Source organism: Vanessa cardui, chromosome 24 (assembly GCF_905220365.1).
Source record: "Vanessa cardui chromosome 24, ilVanCard2.1, whole genome shotgun sequence".
In the NCBI taxonomy this organism is placed as follows: Eukaryota; Metazoa; Arthropoda; class Insecta; order Lepidoptera; family Nymphalidae; genus Vanessa; species Vanessa cardui.
The window spans coordinates 6,949,371-6,973,303 of NC_061146.1; the positions used below are offsets into that span (position 1 = coordinate 6,949,371).

The following is a 23,933-nucleotide window of genomic DNA, read 5'->3' on the forward strand; positions in this document are numbered from 1 at the left end:
AACAGAAACAGTTAAAAGTATTCTATATGCATATGTAGATAGCCCATGTAAAATATATTAACATAATTATAAATAAATGCTATTAATATATTCTTAGTTAAAATGTCGAAATATATAATATACAGTTAACTATACCCCACATAGGGTAACGAAGGACAAGATATACCTATTTTAAATATTACGACAAATTACCATGAAAATTGCTTCACGAAAACGATTTATTAAATCAAAATATCGTTTAATCAAAGTTAGTCGTAAATACGGCCCTGGCAAAGCTTTATGACGCATGCGTCCAATCACAAAGGGAAAATTTGATGTTGTTGAAACTGTTTTCTAGAGGTCTCTTTCTAACACGTTAGTTACAAAATTCTCTATCTCTTACATACTGTCAGATTATATTTTATCCTTTTCATACTTGTGAAATTTTATGTTCGCTTCTCTTTCACACAACTCTGTTATTGACAAGTTTAAGATATTCTTAAATAATATTCCGTCCATTGCTTGTTTTTCACCTTATATGGAATGTTTGAGTTACTGAAAAATAGAGATGTAGGTCGCTTTTTCAATTCACTTGATAAATCTCAACGAATTAACTAGATTTGATTTGGAAATCACTTAGGTACAGACTGCGCGTCTACTATAATATTTAGAAACAAAGAAATATCATTAAGTATTATTATCTTAATAATAATATTTGTATTGTTTATGGGAGTTCATTACTCTTGTTTGCATTACAATTTCCCGCCATTACGTTTGACCTTGAAATGCTCCCAACACCTACACTTTCGACGTAATAATATTGTGTAATGTTTATTTCGACTATGTGTATTTATAAACTACGCAATAACATGCGTAAAAATTTGCGAAAACATTCGTTTCACGTGCTGCTGTTTTGATAATCGTATGACGAACACATCTGCGTAGCTGTTTTTTATTTGACTTTCCCGCCTACCCAACTCCGATTGCTGTTTAGTGTTTACAAATACTTGTTACCTAATAATTATGCTTTTTGTCAGTTCTACGGAGATTGTGTTATTAAAATAAATAGAAATAACTAGGTGGAGGTACTTATGCAGTACAAATTTTATGGGTATGAAGCATACATTTCTTTGAAAAACAAAATTGACGTTGCTATTATTTTTAACAACAAAAAACATGTTTTGTTCATATTATTACGACAAAAAAATAGCTTAAAAATATATTTACATAAAAACTTGTAAAAATGTTTTTGAGAATTTAGAGTTAGTTGTTACATAAATAACTTTAATACTTTGAAAAAGTACGTAATATATTGCTTGCTACCTACTTTATTGAGATCACAGAAGATAGGTTTGCTAAGGTAGATATTTTTTTATTTATAAAGAGCACGAAGGAAGGAGTGTAATTAGGCCACATGATGGTAAGCGGTTTCTTTGCTTTAAGACATTGATATACATATATAAGACTAAAGACTCACAGTACACTTAAGAACATAATTAGGGGAGGCCCGGGCAAGAAGCATAATGTGGGTAAGAAGAATAATCGATTTTTCTAAATAATCGCAATAGATGGCGCTTTGATCTGTCGGCCATGATTCCGGCACGTGTTCGGCCACGCCATGACAGTTTGACTAAAACAATACAGGTGCTCGTTTGTTGTTGAAGCAAAAAAAAAGAATTTCTGCAGTTTTGTTACGATTTTTGCAAAGGTATGTGTATCAACTTTTTTATTATGTATGTTTTGTTTGTTTATAATATTTTTTTTGTTCGACAGCATATTTGTTTAAGTATAATTTGTGATAGTAGTTTTTTTCCTAAGCTTCAAATAACATTTGAATCATTTTTGAATCCTAATAATGGCATCGTGGGCAAAACGAATATGGGCAAAAGGAATAGTTATCCGTTTTGCCCGGTAAAAGAATGTTCACTTATTTCGGATATCTTTTTCAGATGGTATTCAAATATAAAAGAAAAACTGCGAGAGCATCGTGGTCAGAAGAATCGCTAGAGCGAGCTACAAAATTGGTTAAAGAAGAAGGAAAATCTATAAATTCTGCCGCAAAAAAATTAGGAATTCCTTTTACGAAAAAATTGGGCAGATATATACCTGTTTTCACGCCAGAACAAGAGGAAGATCTGTGTGCATATTTAAAAAAATTAGACAGTCTTTTCTTTGGATTGACTCGTTCAGAATTTTTAGATCTAGTGTTTGAGTATGCCAGAAAAAATAATATTACTCATCCGTTTAAAAATGGCAAAGCTGGTGATGACTGGTTTGTTGGGTTTAAGCGCCGACACCCAGAAATTGTCCTACAAGCACCCGAACCGACATCATTGGCAAGAACTCGAGGTTTCAACAGGCCTCAGGCCAGGTGGAATTATTTTATAAAATTTTTTGGGACTTAGTAGAAAAATACAAATTTGATGCGACTACAATTTATAACATGGACGAAACAGGTGTTAAGAGCAGCACGAGTCGACCGCCAAAAGTTTTATCGATAAAAGGTAAAAGGCAAGTTGGAGTAGTCAGCAGTGCCGAAAGAGGTCAACTTACCACTGTTATTTGCTGCTGTAATGCAGCTGACACGTATGTTCCACCTTTTTTCATATTTGCCCGAAAAAGAATGCAAGAGAGGCTATTGGATGGCGCTCCTCCGGGCTCGCAAGCTACAGTCAGTGACAATGGTTGGGTAAACGGAGAAGCTTTTTTAAACTGGCTTCAATTTTTCGCTGATACAGTCCGTCCAAACGAAAACAGGAAGATACTACTACTGCTCGACAATCATGAGTCCCACAAATGTTATCCAGCTTTGGAATTCGCATCGAAAAATAATATTATATTTTTATCTTTTGCACCCCACACTACGGATCGTATGCAACCACTGGATGTTGCCGTGTATGGACCGCTGAAAAAATATTTTGAGCAAGAGATAAATACATTTCAAAAATCACACCCAGGACGAATTGTGAACCAATATGACATGGCTAAATTGTTCGGAGGAGCATACGTCAAAAGCGCTTCAGTCCAGAATGCAGTAAATGGATTTAAGAAACCAGGAATATGGCCGTACGATCCGAACGTTTTTGGAGATGAAGATTACGCTCCTTCAACAATGACTGATCGTCCTCTGAATGAAGCTCAAAGCTCTTTGGATGATACTCCATGCAACTCAGCATCATCTGTTGTACCCCACTCTCCCACAGACCTTGTATCAACACAGAATTTGATGACGGATCTTTCTACAAAGGAAAACCCCGAACAATGTACAACACCTATACCTGATCCAATCCTGGAACAAGGACCGTTGCAAGCTCCCAAAACAAATCGCAAAAATAAGAGACAAAAATCGGAGATATTAACATCAACTCCAGTTAAAGCTGAGCAAGCTGCTAAATATATAAAAGTAAATAAAAAGAAGACCAATATATCTGAATTAGCAAGTTCCAGCAAAATTAAGAAGAATAAGATAAAGAAGACTGAATTACCAGGTCACAGCCAAACTAAAAGGACAAAGACATCTTCCAAAGCTAAAACTAAAGCTGATTTATTTTGTTTGGTGTGTGCCGAGAAATATACTGAACCGCTTGTTGAAGATTGGATTCAGTGTAGCCAGTGCCAAAATTGGGCACACGAAAATTGTACATCATACGCAGGTGTTGGAAGTTATTTCTGCGATGAATGCGAAGACTGATTGTTTTATTTTATGTTATTCTTTTTGCCCTTATGGCATATCCGTTTTGCCCGGAGGGGTCGGGCAAAACGGATAATAGATACTTTTTGTTTTTTCTCAATTTAAGAGGCAAAATCGTTAGAGTTTAATTTTTTTTTATTGCTGTTTCCAAAGATTATGAAACAAAGTACAAATTAAAAGTAAAAAGAGTTACATTAATTATGAACTTGTATTTTATTTTATCACTCTCCCTTAACATATGCGTTTTGCCCGGGCCTCCCCTAATAATTATATATCCCTTACTGTAATTAGATATATTTTGTCAAAAAATATGGATAAATATTAACAATATTTTCAATTGTATTTATCAAAATTTGCTACGCCGACGTGGTTAATTATATTTTATACGAACAAGAATAAAGAATTGTCAGAACTTTTAACACTACTACACTAATAATGATCAAAAGTATTTTAGTTCTTATTTTGTGATTACAAATATAAAACTTTTTGTTGTATTTTAAATTGTAGCTTAAAATATATTAACTTTTATAAATGGATAGCGCTAATAGAATAAATAGTTAATGCTTTGTGCTCTGGTAAATATTGAATTCTTAATAAATTATAACCAAAATGATATTTCCTAATGATAATAGTTTCTAAAATAAAATGACTACCAGGTGAACGAGCTTTCCTTGGCACCAATTATAAGATTTAATATTTATAACTATTGTTGTCGATAAACCGATATTTTTATAGGAGTTTCAAGAAAAAATTAAAATGCAGTACGTTTTCCAAATACGAAGTTTCAGCAAAAACGTTAAAGCCATTTTTGTCGTGCACGAAACTTATGGCTTACTTGAAGACTTTGTACAAAATCGGGTTTGGAATACCACTCACTAATCGTAGATTCTACCGCCAAACAGTAATACTATTTTATTGTGTGTCACAAGTAATATAAAACTTCTCCCGAAGTTTGCTGGTACATTGGTGGTTTAAAGAAGAGTTAAAATATTTTGCTGTGCCACGCCGCGTCCACATACAAGCAATAAATATCAATTGTAAATATATATTAGTATTAGTATTCATAAAATTATAATATTTTATCTTATAGTAGTTAATATTTCGGGTCACATCACAAATCACAATCCTAAATCCTTATTATATAATTTTTTTAAACATAACTCATATATTCTGATTTATAACTCATATATTTTTATACACGAATTAAAGATATCTCGTTTCCAATGCTGTATATAGTTGTACATACTACATAAACATATTTGTGTCAATGTCAATGTTTAGACGTCAAAATTGAGAAGTCAAAATCTCAAAACCGAAAAGGCTGAATCGTTTATAGTTTTTAGTTATACTTGTTATTATTATTTAATGTTTAAAACATTAGGAATAAATGAAAATGGTTAAATAGTTTATGTATATTTAAATAAAGTAAACACAGAAATGGTCGTCAACGCGCCAGAGTCTCCAATACAGGCTGAAGTGATTTTTGTTGTTGAAGCAACTTCGGCTAACAGCGCGTACATAAGTGAATTGAAAACGAATTATATTATACCAACACTAGAGTAAGTAACTAAACGAAATTAGTCTCATATTGTTTAAATTTATTGACGCTGCATCGAAAAAAAAAAAATTGAATGATCAATTATTAAACGTTTATTTAAGCTATTTAATTTAACTTTTCATGGAAATTGGCATAATTTATTTTGTACTACTTTTAACATTTTTACATATGTCTTTATTAAAAGCCTTAAACTAGATCTATCATACATAGTATTCAGTTTATCTCGTGTATTTTTTAGTTATGTAGTTAGAAAAAAATCCCAACTTATATTGTTATCCAGTCTGTATGAAAGATCACAGACACAGAGAATCATTTATACAAACTTAAATTTTTACTTACTATTGATTTCAATGAATTAGATTTAGATTACAAGTTCTTTCATGATATTTATAAACTTGAGGCTTGAGGGCACCACTAACAGCCAATATTAATAAACAAATAGGCATTGTTATGTGCAGATGTAGGTGTGTTTAATGTCTGAACTTCTAAACATACAACTACAAATATTATAGTGTAGACCCAGCTACATATGAACAGGAACATCAAATAATTAACAATATTTAATATGGTTTACAATATTTATTTTTACAGTTTTCTTTACAACCATCCATTATGTTTCATATTTAAACCCAGATTCACAATTCCCATGTCAAATTCAATAATATTATATTTCTACTTTTATTTATAAAAATGTCAAACCAAAAATATTCATTACATTGACTGAATATAACTCAACAGCTAGAAGTTATACAGCCTTTAATGATTATTATTTATAAATATTATATTTAAGATACTTACTATATGGGCTTACAATAGCCACTTATATATTATCACTGTCAACATACCTACAAGGTGATGTCTCAAATTCTAAATAAAATGAAAAGTCCATTTTGATTTTTATATATGTAATAAATATATCATATAAGATGGATTCATCTAAACCCTGTACACACAACCGTAACAAAACAAACAAAAAACAATGTAAAATATTTTTTTTCTAGATACTTCCATGGTGGAGCAATAGAGGAGGGAGTGGGTAGTGGTTCAGTATATGGTATAGTCACTTACCAGGCGGCAGACTGTCATCCAGACCTACCCGTCTCGACATACGGCCCCTTCACATGCCCACAGAATGTTGTGGACACCATTGATAAATTACAGTAAGTAATTACTGCTCTTATTTATTCAACAATTATTTAGTCTATTTCTGCCTCACACTCTGTGGAAGCAGCTGTCAAAGTAACTAAAAGTAACAGCCTGTAAATTTTCCACTGCTGGGATAAACCTCCTCTTTCATTAAGGAGAGGGTTTGGAACATATTCCACCATGCTGTTCTAATGTGGGTTGGTGGAATGCACATGTGGCAGAATTTCGATGAAATTAGAGACATGTAATTTTTCCTCACAATGTTTTCCTTCACCACCGAGCACAAGATGAATTATAAACACAAATAAAGCGTATATATATAGTGGTGCTGGGTTTGAACCCGCAATCATCGGTTAAGATGGACGCATTCTAACCACTGGGCCATCTCAGCTCACCAGCTTTTGCCAGTAGTTTTTCGAAACTTATATAATTTGAGAAAAGAGCAAACAAATTGCATCAATATGTTTAATCTTTCAGTTAATTTGACTATTAATTTTATTAGTTACATATTAAACAATCATTTTTAAAATAAGCTTAGTGTTCTTTTGTCAATAATATTTTAAAATTGCGAACATAAAAATACTAATATTGTTAATATAGATTCAAAAATTGACTGTGAATACTTAAAATCAACATAAAACAATAGATTTCACAAAATTATTTGATTTAAAATAACTCATAAGACCCCATTTTAATTAATTCTTTGATTTAGGTTTATAGGAGGTCATGCAGAGAGCAGAGCATGTGTCACAGAGGGGCTAACAGCAGCCCTGGCATGTTTAGAAGACCTTGGCCGTTCGGATATCCCTCTACATGTGATACTATTATGTTGTTCACCACCATATTCAGCATATACAGGAGGGTTAGTGCCACCTGGTAAGTGATATTTCACTAATTTAATGTATAACCATGTCCTGTATTTATAATTATAAAATACTTCTGTTGATGTCAATATTGCTCACAATGACTATTCTCAATGGATATTAGGCAACTAGACAAGTGATACAGGAGATAAAATGTGTGTGTGTGCAAAAATAGTCGCAATTTTTATAGCTTCACTTGTACTGTATTTGTGTTGTATGATCAATTACCTTTTATTTTCATCAATATTTTCACTTTTTCAATTGTAGACCAGTTTGTATACTACTCATCTGAATATAAATCCAGCCATCGGAAAGCACATACAGCTATTAAAAATAAACCTAATTTTTCTCCTCATTATGTTGGATTACAACGCCATCGGTAATGTGTCAAGACTTAACAATACCCATATAAATTGTTATGATAGGAGCTCCAGCGACAGTGGAACAAGCTGCGAAACTAATCGGTGAGCGTGGCGCTCACTTGTCTGTCGCTGCAGCCAAGAAGCTGCCCGCTTTACTGGCGCTTTACGAACATGCTGGAGGAGAACTGCATGCTGCCCAACAGAGAAATTATGCTAAGGTTAGATGAGTTAAAGATACTAAAATAGCAATAAGTATTTCTATCAAGTAATGTCTTGTCAATACGGCCTAGTTGTTGGCAATTTAAGTATTAGCTGTTCTTCACTTTATAGTTCCTGTGGAACACATATAATTTAAATCGTTATCCTGTGTCAGTTACAACATCCAACCTCTTGACAACCGAAAAAAAAATGACCTTAAATTTTCAGTTCTATAATTCCAAGAACAAAGAATATCATAAAAACTCTTGAAAAACTCTAAATTCGTCGAAATTTTTATTGACAAAAAATTCGAATCGTCTTTTAACAACTATATTAAGTGAAGTCAGTTGAGTTCGGAAAGTAGATTCTACTGAGAAGAACCGGTAAAAAACTGTATGTAATATATCCTGCCTGAAAAACTTTAAAACTAATGCTAAGTATTTGCTGTTTAGTGACGTCATAAATAATGAACATCTATATGCAGTCATCTGTTGAGAATAACTGATGGGTTATTTTGTTCCAGGACCCTCGACATCTAGTTTTACTCCGTGGTTACAGTCTGAAAGAACGGCCTCCAAGCCCAGCACCACCACCTCCAGTGCCTGAAGTGCAGCCTGAAGTGTATAGGTAAGTCACTCGGTCACATCACATTTGTTGGATTCCAACAGATTCCTTACAGATCCCAAATAAATTTTCCAATCAATACTATATTTTATTCTTGCATTTCAGTCAAAATCGTCCACCGGTACCACAGCAACGAGCCCCACCAGCACAGTTCCAACGTAGTACAATTGGTCCAGTGAGAAACAACTGGCTGGCCCCCCCTCGCCAGGCCCCCTACGCTAATTCCGCATTACTGACACAACTGTCGCAGCCCTCCTATCCTCCACCTCCCACACAGGTGCAGGTAAGGACTAAATTCTCCTTATCATCAAGTCATAAGATTAAATATGTTTCATAAAAGCATTAATTGATAAGTGAAATGATTTAGAACCTGTCATTTGAGATGAAATCATAGAAAAGAGTAACTGCCGAGTTTCTTTCCGGTTCTTCTCGGTAGAATCTACTTTGCGAACAGTTGGTAATTTAACGTTTTCAAGGGTCTACTGGTCTGAGTAAAGAATTTTTTGATTTGATATGCTTAATATAACAGAGGCTCAATATTGATCCTTGTGGTACCCCAGATAATAATCTTAAATACTTATCATAACTATATTAGCTTTTTTACTGGTTAGTTAGATATATGTACGACACCTTCTCCTCTCGCCTCAATAGACGCCGCAGGGACCAGGGTCCCAGAACCCTGGAATTCCCCCCACTAGGTGTTGGAGGCCCGTATAGGCGGGCCGACCGTCAGGGCGTCACGGTAGAAAGACGGAGATGGTACCGCTGGTTTTTTAGTGGGTAAACCCGGTGTGCTGGGCGCACTCGGCGTTCAGGGCTCCGGGGAGTCCCACACCCCCCCCCCCACTTTCCATCACGTGGGGGAAGCGCGTAATGCGTTTTTCCAGCGAGAAAAAAAGGTATTTGTGTGACGCAATAACTCGTTCGCAGTCCAACATGCAGCGGCTGCAGGGCATCCAGGCGGGCCCGTCGTCGGCGGGCGCGTTCGCGGCGGCGCCCGCGCAGCGCACCTACATCTGGAGCGGCGTGCTCGAGTGGATGGAGAAGGGGAAGACGCCCGGGGACCAGAAGGTCACCAGGCATCTGCCGTGTCAGGTGAGCTTGAACAACGTGACCAGCAGAACACATAGCGTGACATAAAAAAAATTACGGTAAAGTCCTTCTTTTTTTTAATGTAATGTACAAAAGTTGGTCATGTAATTTGTTCCAGGTATCCGCAAATTCCAAAGATGCAGAACCAGAGCTGAAAGTGGACACCTGGCCCAATAAGCTAGTGATGCAGCTGATGCACAAACAGCTGATCAGCAACATCGGCGGTCAGTACCTGAAGGACAGCAAGTCGGTGCTGTTCCACCTGCAGCAGAACGAGGCGCTGGAAGCTCTCACCAAAATCATGGTTAATGGATTCGTGAGTATCCAATTTTTTGATTTAATTGATGATTTCTTAGTCCTTTAAAATTATACTACTATAATTTTAAAGGACTAAGGTAGGGTAATAATAATGCCGCACATTTTAAGGTCCCAGGGTTTGGAATTACAGGTTTGACCGATAGAAAGTTATTACATTTTTCCATGTCAGAGACTCTTAGTCCAGTCAATAAAGTCTAAAATCCCTAACAAATTCGTAACACGTTGAAAATTAGTGGGTTTGTTAAGGAAGGTAAAATAACTTACCGTGTGATTTTGCAGCGTCGTGGGATGAACGGAAAGGGTTGAAAAGGGGTGAAAAGGGTTTTTCGTTAAAACCATTGTAAAAAAAATTAGTAACACGCTGCAAATTTGCACATACCATGTTTGTAGCATTTTGTAACATCTATTAAATTTGCAGCGTTTAGCAACTTACGTAACACTGTTTTTTTATTAAAAAACATTGATATTTGTGAACAGTAGGGTAAAAAAATTAGTAACACGCTGCAAATTTGCAATTATCATGTTTATAGCATTTTGAAACATCTATTCAATTTGCAGCGTTTTGCAACATACGTAACACTGTTTTTTTATTGAAAACATTGATATTTGTGAATAGTAGGGTAAAAAAAATTAGTAACACGCTGCAAATTTGCAATTATCATGTTTATAGCATTTTGAAACATCTATTCAATTTGCAGCGTTTTGCAACATGCGGAACATTTTAATTATATATTTAAATATTGTATTCTATCATCAGTTTTACTGATGGAAGAAAAGCTAGTACAGCTCTTAAATTTGTAATTAAACTTTTTCAAACCGTTTTGTTGTCTCGCAAATTACTCATCATAAAAGTCGCCTTTTTTCGTGGTCTTTGGTCCAGATGGAATGTTGTCCTCTAGTATATCCACCTCACCTGCATTTTCATTTTCTGCCTCATCGGGTTCTTCTTTGAGATATGGATCTTGCGGCTAAGTTTCACCATGACAAGACTAGCAAAGATCTGCGCAATTTAGACCACTTTTTGTGCAGCTGCATAAAATAAGAAAGCAAAAAGGTGGTTTCACAGAGCGGTTGTGCGAGGTAGAAAATGTCTTAAAAATTATGCTGTCGTAGATTTTCCTCGGATGAGTTGTCCATCGGGCTCGTCAACAAGATATGGATTGAGTGACTGTGCCACGCTGTATACCTTCAGGTTATAGCCGAATGGGCCGGCACGCCCGGGGAAGTAGCACTCTCTCAAATCAAATCAAATCAATTTTATTCAAGTAAACTTCACAATGAAGCGTTTTTGAATCGTCAATAATCAAATACTACCACCGTTTCGGAAAGCAGCTTCTAGCGAGAAGAAACGGCAAGAAACTCGCATAGTTGCTCTTTTCAAATAAACACATTTACAATGCTGTTATTGACAGTAATTAGCGTCCTATGATGGAACCCGAGCCTAACTCCAGGCGTTTCTTTCTAAAAAGTACTCTTTTAATGAATAGTATGATCTATTTATTAATTTAGTCTTAATAATATTTTTAAATTTTGAAAATGGTAATTTGATTATATTTTCCGGTATCTTATTATATATGCGTATACCATTGCCCAAAAACGTTCTATTTACCGTATGCAAACGGAAACTGGGGGTTACAAGTTTATTCTTATTTCTTGTATTAATAGTATGTACATCAGCATTGATAGAATAATTTTTAATATTCTTTTGTATAAAGATTATATTATCATAAATATATTGTGAAACAGCCGTTAATACACCTATTTCTTTAAATTTTTCGCGTAATGATGTCCTGGAGCTAATATTGTAAATAGATCGGATAGCTCTTTTCTGTAGAATAAAAACAACTTCAATCTCTGCTGCATTACCCCATAACTACATTCCATATGACATAATACTGTGAAAATTACTAAAATAAACTAGTCTAGCAGTACTTATGTCCGTAAGTTTTCTAATTATTTTTATTGCATAAATGGCACTACTTAGTTTTCTTGCCAGGGCCTACAAATGGGTGCCCCACTGCAGTTTGGAGTCAAGGGTTATCCCTAAAAAGACCGTCGACTCAACAAACTCAAGCCTTTCATTTTTCAAAGTTATTGCAGAAGGATTTGATTTGACATTTGGCAAGGAAAACAAAACACATTTAGTCTTTTTAGCATTTAGTACTAAATTATTTATGTCAAACCAACCAAGAACCCGCGACAGAGCACTGCTTACAACGTCATAGTTGTTTATTTTTCTATCAACTTTAAAAATGAGGGATGTATCATCTGCAAACAGTACAATATCGCAAGTATTTTTTACAAAATAAGGTAAATCATTTATATATATTAAGAACAAGAGAGGTCCCAAAATTGAACCCTGTGGTACACCCATTTGCGCCACAGCGCCATTTGATTTTGCACCATTAACCACAACCTTCAAAACTCTTTCACTAAGGTAGGAGGAAATTAATTTCAATGCAGGGCCCCTGATACCATAATATTTAAGCTTTTCTAGGAGAATATCATGCCTAACGCAATCGAAAGCTTTTGATAAATCACAAAAAACTCCAATAGCGTTTTGTAACTTTTCCCATGCATCATAAATGTGCTTAACAAATGCTACACCCGCATCAGCAGTCGAGCGACCCTTAGTAAAACCAAACTGTTGAGAATGCAATAGCTTATTCGAGTTAAAGTATAATAGCAATTGATTAAGCATGACTTTCTCAAAAATTTTACTTAATACTGGCAAAATAGAGATCGGTCTGTAATTGTTTGGATCATTTTTATCACCACACTTAAATAATGGGATTACTTTACTTAATTTCAACATATCAGGAAAAATACCAGATTGTACACATTTATTAAAGATGATAGCTAAATAAGGAGCCAAGTCAACAATTACATTGTTAATAATTGTGACTGATAAATCCCATAGATCACTGGTTTTTTTCAGATTTAATGTTTTAAATATTTTTAATATTTCGTACGGAGTTATATTCTCAAAAGAAAATTCTAACTCATTCTGGGGAACATAACATTTGAGTAGGTCTAAAGCGTCATTAGGAGACGCATTAAGTCCTTTAGTAATATTCAGAGGAATATTAGAGAAATATTCTTCGAATTCATTGGCCACATCTAGATCTTTGCCTATAATTTTGCCTTTTATACTAAGAGATAACTGCCCTGCATCAAACTTCAATCTACCTGTTTCCGAACTTATAATATCCCAAGTAGTTTTCATTTTATTATTAGATTTTAAGATTTTATTTTTAATATGCAACGAACGAGCTGTTTGACAAACTTGTTTAAATAACTTGGAATATTTTTTAACAAAATTGATAAATTTACAATCACGATTATATTTCTTAAGTTAATATAGCTCATACAATTTATTTCGACTTATATAGATACCGGTAGTGGCCCAGTCTGAGAACTGCATTTCATTGTTTTGATAAAAGGTTTTTAACTGAAATATTTTATTGAATTCGTTATTAATTACTTGTAAAAGAGAATTATATAAAGAGTTGGGATCATTTGAGCTAAGATTCAATTTTGGAAGGCTACAGTGTAAAGCATTATTGAAGTTGATTAAACCTTTTACAGTAATCGGCCTACAAGTGATTTTTCGTTTCTTTTGATTTTTTTTTATACCTATTGACACCATTTGGCCAAAGTGATCTGATGTAAGGTTTGATAAGATTTTCTTATTAACGGCCTCACAACTACAAAACACGTTATCTATGCAGGTTGCGGAAGTCGCTGATATTCTTGTAGGTTCACAAAATATGTTATTTAGATTATAAGATTGAAATAAATTTATGAACCTAGTACTTATGGAAGATTGCACTAAAATGTCAATGTTAAAATCTCCACAAATAACTATATTCTTTCGCCCAGTACAGACTCGCTTAAGGGCGTCCTCCATCACACATTCAAAAAGGTTAACATCCGATTGTGGAGGTCGGTATACGCACATAGCTATAGTATGCTCGAGTTCCACGCATGACAGTTCAACAGTGCGCTCTATTGAAAGATCCACAATGTTTTTCGCTCTTTACAATGTATATTCTGTTTTGTGTATATTAATGATCCTCCATGTTTAGTTAATTTTCTAAAGAACGCACTTGACAATTTATAGTTATTAATACTAGGTGGTAGCTGATGTGACAAGATCCAATGTTCACCAATACAAAATATGTCAATATTATAGTACTTTAAAAATAATTCGATTTCGTTATCTTTGCTGGATAAGCTCTGTATATTCTGATGTACAATACTAATAATATATTTACAGTGCTTATCCGTTGTCTTATTGCTTAGTTTTTTAATTTATTATTGTTAGTAGCATAACTACTAATCAAGGGTATAATATTTTTTTTAATTGTAGTGTCTACAATTGGATCAAATATATTGTAAGCTAACAATGTAGCTATATGTCGTTTATATTTAAGTGGCAGGTACATTGTATCCTTTGTCAGCTTAAAGTTAAATATAAATTTATTTATGTCAAAATTAATAAATACGTCACTATGACGGCATGTCATGCTATGTAAAAATAGAATTAAATTATAGATGTATTTATTTTGTGCTTCCGTTAGTAAGTTAGAATATCTCACTTAAAATCGGCGTAAAGTTGTAGCTATTCTACCGCGTTTGGTCCGGTAAGTGAGAGTTCCGGAGGCCCGATCCCTCTCCCCCCAAAACATGGTTGTGCAGAATTTGGAATCAATTACCCCAGGAAGGTACCATCAGTGACTGCGGTGGAGAATCCCTCTCTGGGCATCCATGCACAGGTTACCATCCATACACCACCTGAACAGGGATCCGGATGGCTAACAGATTATCGTCGTGTACTGTGCACAGTGCCGGTTGCATGGTACTCACGACCACGTTTCGCGGGCTGCCGCCGCATATGGCACTACAAGTCAGCAGATTGGGATGGGATGTGATCCTTCTTTGCATCCTACCTATGGGGGCGGGTTTATTTCTCGATGGATGATCCAATAATTGCGCGGAATAATACCACGATTCCGGAGATTAAATTCCGGCAAAGTGCAGTTCGTAAAGCATTCATTTCCTTGGGTATTCATGAATCGGGTGAACCCGATAGCATCCCTCCAGTCGTGCGACGGACATATGCTCTCGAGTTGGTACCAATCTTAACTTATAATCTATAATCCTGCGCATCCCTAAAAAAGGCAACCCGTCCAATTATAGGCCTATAGCCATCACTTCCTCGCTGTTCAAGGTAATAGAGTCCATTATTAACTGCCAGTTTCTGCGGTATCTAGAGGATAATTAGCTGACAAGCGACCGCCAGTACGGTTTCCGTCGGGGTCGCTTAGCCGGTGATCTTCTAGTGTACCTTACCCACAGATGGGCGGAAGCAGTTGAGAGCAAGGGTGAGGGATTAGCAGCCCTCTTGGACATAGCGAAGGCCTTCAATCGCGTGTGGCACAAAGCATTTCTTTCGAAGCAAAACCAATTTGGCTTCAAAAAATCTCGGCCACGTCACGTCGATCACGTCGGCCATAGCCCAAGTCTATACAAGGCGCAAATTCGTCCCACATGGAATACTGCTCTATCTAACCGCTACCTCTGGATAGGTGTTCCCCAGTACCAGCTTTTCAATTTGACCGTATCCAATGCAAAACGGCTCGAATTATCAACGATAAATCTTCCGATCCTTTCCGATCTGCTAGATTCCTTGGCTTTGCGTAGAGGTGTTGAATAACTCTGCATCTTCTTCAGATTTTTTCACGGGAAATGTTCCGAGGAATTGTTTGGATTAATCCCGTCTGCTGAATTTCACCTTCGGACATATTCGAAAATCCAGAACAGCGCGATTTTTAAGACAATTTCTACCTCGCACAACTGCTCTGTGGAACCAGCTTCCTGCTTTCTTGTTTTATGCAGCTGCACAAAAAGTGGGCTAAAATGCACAGATCTTTGCTAGTCTTGTTATGGTGATATTTGTTCGAACATCAGAGATATTGAAATCAATGGCATGGACGATGATGAACCAGACACGTTTATGAAACAGCCTGCTAAATGCCGAAAAAAACAATTTTGGAGAGCCGCAAGATCCATATCTCAAAGAAGAACCCGATGAGGCAGAAAACTCACCCGAGGAAAATGCGTAAATGTATGGTGGGCATTGAAATCGCCCAGAATAATGGTCTCTGCGGATGGAGTCTGCTGCAGCACGGAATCTGTAGCCATTTGGACGTGCTCAATCAGCCGGTCGGTTTCGGCATTACCGCGTAGAGTCGCGGATGGTCATCACAGTCTACACGCCACCAGATATTAGATAGGAGCAGATATCATCTCTGGTGAACGCATACCCCGAACATATTCGAAAATCCACAATAGCATAATTTTTAAGACATTTTCTACCTCGCACAACCGCTCTGCGAAACCACCTTTTTGCTTTCTTATTTTATGCAGCTGCACAAAAAGTGGTCTAAATTGCGCAGATCTTTGCTAGTCTTGTCATGGTGAAACTTAGCCGCAAGATCCATATCTCAAAGAAGAACCCGATGAGGCAGAAAATGAAAATGCAGGTGAGGTGGATATACTAGAGGACAACATTCCATCTGGACCAAAGACCACGAAAAAAGGCGACTTTTATGATGAGTAATTTGCGAGACAACAAAACGGTTTGAAAAAGTTTAATTACAAATTTAACAGCTGTACTAGCTTTTCTTCCATCAGTAAAACTGATGATAGAATACAATATTTAAATATATAATTAAAATGTTCCGCATGTTGCAAAACGCTGCAAATTGAATAGATGTTTCAAAATGCTATAAACATGGTATGTGCAAATTTGCAGCGTGTTACTAATTTTTTTAACAATGGTTTTAACGGAAAACCCTTTTCACCCCTTTTCAACCCTTTCCGTTCATCCCACGACGCTGCAAAATCACACGGTAAGTTATTTTACCTTCCTTAACAAACCCACAAATTTTCACCGTGTTACGAATTTGTTAGGGATTTTAGGCTTTAATGACTGGGCTACCTCTTGAAGTCTGGAATTTGGTAGTAGATAACCCTTCAAAATTCTGATTGTGTCGGGTTTGCGGTCTTATTAGAGAGTAAGGGGATAGATGATGCATCAGTGTGTGCGTACGCGTGTATTTTGACATTTGAACTTTCATATGTCCTATATTGCTGGCTAGACTGCCTTGAAATTGATCATGGGAACCGAATTCAGTCAAGACAGATACTGGGACTTGTTCATAAGTAATACATTGCTTATGTCTATTAACCTTGTTTACAGGCTGGATGTGTACATTTCTCTCCAACTACATCACCCCCCCAATGCGACATCAAGGTGTTGATCCTTCTGTATACTCCAGACAAGAAGGCCTACCTCGGCTTCATACCCAACAACCAGGCCACGTTCGTCGATAGATTACGGAAGGTAATAAATCAGTGCTTAAAAGTTCAAACGTAAACCTGATCAGAGGTTTCTGACTGACTGACTCTTTCAGGTAATTCAGCAGCAGAAGATGAATAAGCAGATGCCGACTCCAACTGCCATGGCCGGTAAGTGCATCTTCTTCAATAACTAATTCATTTCGTTAATTAATTTATGGCTACAAGATGGTTACATAAATATTGGTTTTAAATCTTATACATTAATAAGGTAAGCCGATTTTTGTCTCATTGGTTATAGGATGGCTGAATGTAAAAGATCGGTTATGGTGTTATTTTGAAGTGCAGCAAAATAAAGAGGATTCTTTATTTCTTTTATAAAATTATTCTTAAATGTTTTAACATAAGAATTAACAACATTAAATGCTTAAATGTATATATACAAATATGAACTAAAACTAGTTACTGTATAAATCTTGACCGCGTGGAATGGTGGCAAGAATGATAGCAGCATTTCCCCGTTGAATCGCAATTCCGATCCTCTGGGCAAAAAACGAACCAGCCCTCCTGTCTCCAGTGGAGACAGGAGGGCTGGTTAAGGCGAGGCGAGTTGAGGCGAGGTGTTATACTTTTGATGAAGCTTTTTGTACCACTACTCCAAGGGCCAAGTGTTTCGACAGCAAATGGAACAAAAAAGTAATTAGATATAATACACGAATATTTAGTTATTTTTTTGGCTTCAGCTTTTTCCGCAGCGGCACCGGCTCTTAGAGGATTCTAGATAGCAGTTTAGTAAATTGTTACGATATGAGAATTTAAGTTTAATTTAAGTGGAGAAAAGTTACTGGCCACGTCGAAAGTCTGTATTTAAATATTGAAAAAGAGTAACTACTGAGTTTGTTGCCGATTCTTCTCGGTAGAATCTGAACTCCGGATCGGTCGTAGCTTCACTTAATATAGTGTTAAATGACGATTCAAAAGTGCTTGTTTGATTCTTCTTGAAATAACTGGTTTTCCATAGGTGGCCAAAATATAGGTACCGGTAATATGCAACCCGGAATGGGCATGGGCAGTGGAGGGGGGATGGCCGGCTCGATGTCGGCCATGCCCTCGATATCCAACCAACAGAATCAGCAACATCAGCAGGTAATCATGTTTATTTCTATGACGTCACTTTCAATTCAAGGATTGAGACAAAGTTGTTTTCCGCCGTCTGTACGATGAGATCTTTTAAACTATGCAACGAGTTTTAATGCAGTTTTTATGATTAAATAGAGTGGTTCAAGAGAAAGGTTTACATGCAAGAAAGCCATGCTAGCCCGATAAAATCATTCTTCAATTTAAATTTGCAGATAGCCAGTAGTAATAAATTTTGTTAATTTTATTATTGAAATACAGATGAGCGTTTGATCCAGCCGAAAAGTGGTCATCTGTGCTCATGAACGCGACAAATATATTTTATTTTGAGATCTAGGATGTTCAACCAAAGCCGGAATGTTAGGAATGATAATAGATTAGTTTTCAGAATATTTGCCGTGTATCACGTAACCCTTCAACACCACAAGTATTTGCACTTCCACTTTGTGTCTACCCTGAAAACATTTAGATATTTTTTTTACCAAAATATGTTGTTAAGTGTTTTACAAACTTATAATGCAGCTTGTTCAAATTAGGGTATGATGATGAGCAGCAACATGGGTACTCCAGTTGGCCAAGTTAACCAGGGACAGATAAGTCAAGTAAGTCAAGTCGGGCAGGCCGGCCAAGTGGGCCAAGTGGGGGGAAAGGGTCCTCGCGGTGCACCTCTGGACGGGCTGGAGGCCGCCCGCCAACAAAATCTTGAGAAGATCCAACACTTGCAGCAGACCCTGGAGGCGGCGCACCAGCAGGAGGCGCAGTTCAAGTCGCAGATGGACATAATGTCGCACCTGCACGCCGCGCAGCAGCAGGAGCAGCACTACAAGCAGCTCGAGGTCGGTGTGCGCGGTCGGCGGGCGGGCGTCGCCAGTGTCCCGCCGCTCTAACGCCCGTGCCGTGTCGCAGGAGCAGCAGCGCAAGGCGCAGCTGCAGGCGCAGCTGCAGCAGCTGCGCGGCGCCGGCGCGCGCCTCGTGCGCCCGCTGCTGCCCGCCAACCCGGGCCTGAGGCATCTGCTGCAGCAGGTATCGACTCACACGGACACACATACACGCCACACATACAAATGAGTATCTGACTATACCAGATAACATTAACGACCCGGGCCTGAGGCATCTGCTGCAGCAGGTATCGACTCACACGGACACACACACACGCCACACACACAAATGAGTATCTGACTATACCAGATAACATTAACGACCCGGGCCTGAGGCATCTGCTGCAGCAGGTATCCACTCACACAGACATACATACACTCCACACATACAAATGAGTATCTGACTATACCAGATAACATTAACAACCCGGGCCTGAGGCATCTGCTGCAGCAGGTATCCACTCACACAGACATACATACACTCCACACATACAAATGAGTATCTGACTATACCAGATAACATTAACAACCCGGGCCTGAGGCATCTGCTGCAGCAGGTATGGCGAATGCTGCTTATCCATTAAAACCTCCAAATTGTAATAATACTTCACGCGCACTATAAAACTACAGAGCTTGCTATTTGCTTGTCTTTAAGTAATACTTCACATAATCCTTTTTATATTTTCGCAAGATATCATTAGGCATAAATCACCTTCACTTTAATTTCTGTAAATAATACAATAAGCTTGGTGCTCTCGTACTCTTTAACACATAGTTCTAAATCTATCTGCAAGCGAACCTAGTTCACGATAAGAATAGCAAATAATACGAGCATAACTGATACCCTCGTTTGAAACGCGCCCAAAGACACGATAGTATCACCGATTCATTTTTTACACCTTTAGATTTTCACCCCGCTTTTGATAGGTTTATATTAACCCAGTTTAGTAAATAAATTTCATAATTCATAATTGTAAACACGCAGACATTAATATATTCAAATAGCGGATTAATATAACGCGTGACCTCGCGACATAAAGATGTTATTGTATACTCGTATTATTTGTCATTTTACTTTTTCAACTTGTTATGCTGACCATGGCGTTAACGTCAAACGCTAGTGCATTAACGAATCACTCATGCGTGCGTGGTGTCTTATAACCATCTACGCTCACGAAACATGACTGAGAAGCGACGTGACACTTTGATATGTCGCTCTTCACTTCACGTCGCACTCTGATTGCGGCGAGTCTTGTGGCTCGTTGCGTCCCACGGCACTTCAAGCTCGACGTGTCACTGGTCGCACCAAGTGACACGTCGATCTTGGAATGCCGCTCGTCGCTTCACGTGACGCTCAAGTCTCGGCGTGTCGCTTGCCGTGACGCTTGACGTCGTGACGTGACGCAGAGTGTGTGTTCTAGCAACAGCAGGCGGCGCGCGGCGCTAGGCCGCACATGTGAGCCGCACCCGCTAAGTAAAGCTTCCTTCCTCTAACTATTTTTTTCATCGACAATCTCAAGACATAGATTCTCTCAATTCTTAAAAAAATAATGTATGTCGTCCGTAACTTATGTTCACAAATACATTTGACGACAAAAATTTACGAATCTATATTTTGGGACTGTCCCAAAATATTTTCAGTGATCAATTGGTTAGCAAAATCTGGCAAAATGTTCTTTTGGTGCTCCAAATACAAAATTAACTGAAAAAAATAATTTAGAGCAACTAAATCCAAAATCGAACAAAATCTAAATCGAAAACTTGATAAGATTTTGCTTTTTAATTTTTCACGAGTTTTTCACCTTGTCACTAAAACTTTCATTACTTAGAATCTTCATTTACTTCGCAATGATTCTTAGTAAATTTTCATAATTCATTTCATAGCAATGACATCCTTATAGACGCTATAATTTAGCTTAGCATGAGTCTTTTCATCAGTAACAAAATATATATTAACATTTTATACACCTTAGTATATGCCAGGGTCAGGTCCTATAAAAGCAAATATAAGCGGCAAATGGTCTTCAATTTATAATTCATTTTAATATTTTTCTGTCATTTTTTTTCTCAGAGTCATTTGGCTTTGCATGTTCAGATCGTTCGCAATAATTTGCTTAATTGAATATAAGTGTATACGTAAATATTACAAACCTCTTAGCCATTGTAAATAATAGTTATTGACAGCATATTGACAGCAAGTTGACAGCTAGTTGACAACAAGTTGACAGCTAGTTGACAGCTTGACAGCTAATGCCGATATTTACAGAGATAGAGCAAAGATATTAAAGTATTTTTCAAGATTATTGCCAATACGCGAACTTACCATGCCAATTGGTGTTACTTTTTATCGAGACGTTTTTGCACACAAAATTGCAATTTGATTTGCAGTTGCGGACGAGACTGACCTTGGCATGATATATACCAACAAGATACTAATTTACAAACATTATTATTTTGCCTCAGCATTTTTGGCGATCTAGTTTACTTCAATTTTATGTAAGGTGTGTTGTATATATTTGTATATAAAGGATGCAGATATTATATCATAAGAATTAGAAGACATGTGGTTTTTAACCCTTTGACCGCCACAGGTTTCACGGGTTCCGTATTTCACGTAACCATTTATAGAGAGATAAAATAGTTTCAAGTTTTTACATTACTTAAACAAAGCAATATCGACTTCTTATATCATATGTACAAGTTTCCAGTTGCTCTTAAATTAAGTCAAAGAGATAACACGCCAAAGAATAAGGCTTGGTTTTATTCACTTAAAATAAGATGAACTATGGCGATGAAAAAATCAAAGACAGAGATATCTGTAAAATAATCCGTTACAATATATTCTTATCATATCTTTGTGGATGTGGGTCAAATGTGGTATCTAATGAAGTCATTCACGAAAATCACCATGCCATACTTTTTCGAGAGTTCCTAATTGATCCTTGTGGGCCCCCATACCAACTGAGACCCCTGGAGACCTTGTCCCTTTCGTCAAACCTCTGAATTATATTGGTATCTCATGAAGTCGTTGGCGGTGTAGACAGTTTTTATGCCAATACGCAACGTAGGCGGTCAAAGGGTTAAAAATGAGTTAATGTAGTTGTACTATATGTAATATATGTTGGTTTGAACAATCCAGCAGCCGCAGTACCGTCCGGGCGGCGGCGCTGTGCGGCCGAACTCGCAAACGCAGCAGTATGACGAAATGTCTAATTACAATGATTTTATATGAAATAAACAAGTTGTTTAAAACAATGCTTTTAATATAACCTACCACATACATCAACCTACCTATAAACTCAAACTCAAATTCCTTTATACAATATGAAAGCATTACACTTACTTATTGATAGTCAAATTAAACACTACCACCGGTTCGGAAAAAGGAACCACCCTGACCTGAGAAATTAATATCTTAACTTCTTTAAATTTATAGGTTACAGATTGAACAAACTCTTCTGCAGCACAAATATAGTATAGACAGCGGCTGCGTTACCCCAAAATATAATAGCGTAGGACATTATACTGTGAAAGTAACTGAAATATACTAGGCGAGCCGTATCAACATCGGGGAGCCACTGTAACTTGGCATCAAGAGAAAGACCAAGAAATTCAGTTGTTTCAACTTGATCCATCGATTCCCCCATTGATAAGTACATCGGGATTTACATTTTGCACCTTTGGTGTGATTCATTTATAATTTTAGTTTTTTTATTATTCACCTTAAGATTATTTACGCTAAACCAATGTTCTATATCAAACATAGCATTGTTTATATAGTCATACTGTACCTGTTTCCTATTAATTTTAAAAACCAAAGAGGTATCATCAGCAAACAATACAATATCATCTTTGTTCCCAACAAGAAAGGGCAAGTCATTTATGTATATGAGGAATAGAAAAGGTCCAAGAATTGATCCTTGTGGGACCCCCATACCAACTGAGACCCCAGGAGACCTTGTCCCTTTAACGTCAACCCTCTGAATTATATTGTTATGGTAAGAAGTTAGAAGGTCGAGTGCACATTCTCTAATTCCATAGTGATATAGTTTCCTGGCTAGTTTCATGCTGAACACAATCAAAGGCTTTGGATAAGTCGCAGAAAATTCCTAAGGCATCCTGTGACCTTTCCCAGGCTTCATAAGTTCGATACCTGCGAAATGTAATAGTCTGTTCGAGTTTATTTATTTATTTATTAAGGCAAACACAACAGGTTACAATCACATAGAGAATTTTTGATAAACATTAATGGTATCGAACAGATTATAACCCTAAGGGTGCATGCACAACATGACGGGATTGCCAATTATTACAGTTAACAAATTCCAATACAGAGGATAACTATGTATTAGTACTAAACAATAACAACAGTAGGTATATCAAGAACATAATAAAATTTGGTTACATGGACTAAACAAAAAAAGACAAAAATAAAATATTAAAATTGATATTCAATGAAGTTACACGAATTAAATTTACAAGAAGAAAAAAGTTATTGGTATAATAAACAATTTTGGTTTGAATTTACAAAAAAGACAAAAGAAATATAATCGTTAATAATTACACTTTTTAAATTTACAAATTGCATTTTTAAAATAGACATTTTTTTACAATTTTTACAAAGGTCGCTTGATTTGAATTAAAAATATCAATTTCATTATAAAGGCGGCACATTCTGATAACTGGATTATAAAAAGAGGTATTGTTTTTAAAAACTTGTAA

General features: G+C 36.5%; 1 protein-coding gene across 14 annotated transcripts; it reads left to right on the forward strand.

The window, feature by feature from the left end:
* Nucleotides 1-920: 920 nt before the first annotated feature.
* On the forward strand, nt 921-22,463 carry LOC124539979 (mediator of RNA polymerase II transcription subunit 25-like). Of its 14 annotated transcripts, none has more exons than XM_047117360.1 (16): nt 924-1,090; nt 5,097-5,229; nt 6,230-6,388; nt 7,087-7,250; nt 7,663-7,817; nt 8,321-8,424; nt 8,527-8,704; nt 9,352-9,516; nt 9,632-9,829; nt 17,099-17,242; nt 17,313-17,367; nt 18,218-18,342; nt 18,870-18,935; nt 19,059-19,169; nt 19,240-19,356; nt 22,351-22,463. In XM_047117360.1, exons 1-16 carry the CDS (start codon nt 1,087-1,089, stop codon nt 22,441-22,443), a joined length of 1,971 nt encoding a protein of 656 aa, XP_046973316.1. In that variant the 5' UTR covers nt 924-1,086; the 3' UTR covers nt 22,444-22,463. The 14 variants fall into 14 exon arrangements, 12 of the variants coding, with proteins under 12 accessions (XP_046973315.1, XP_046973312.1, XP_046973321.1 ...); XM_047117362.1 differs by having other exon boundaries at nt 19,062-19,169; XM_047117356.1 differs by having other exon boundaries at nt 923-1,090; nt 18,870-19,169.
* Nucleotides 22,464-23,933: the final 1,470 nt, after the last annotated feature.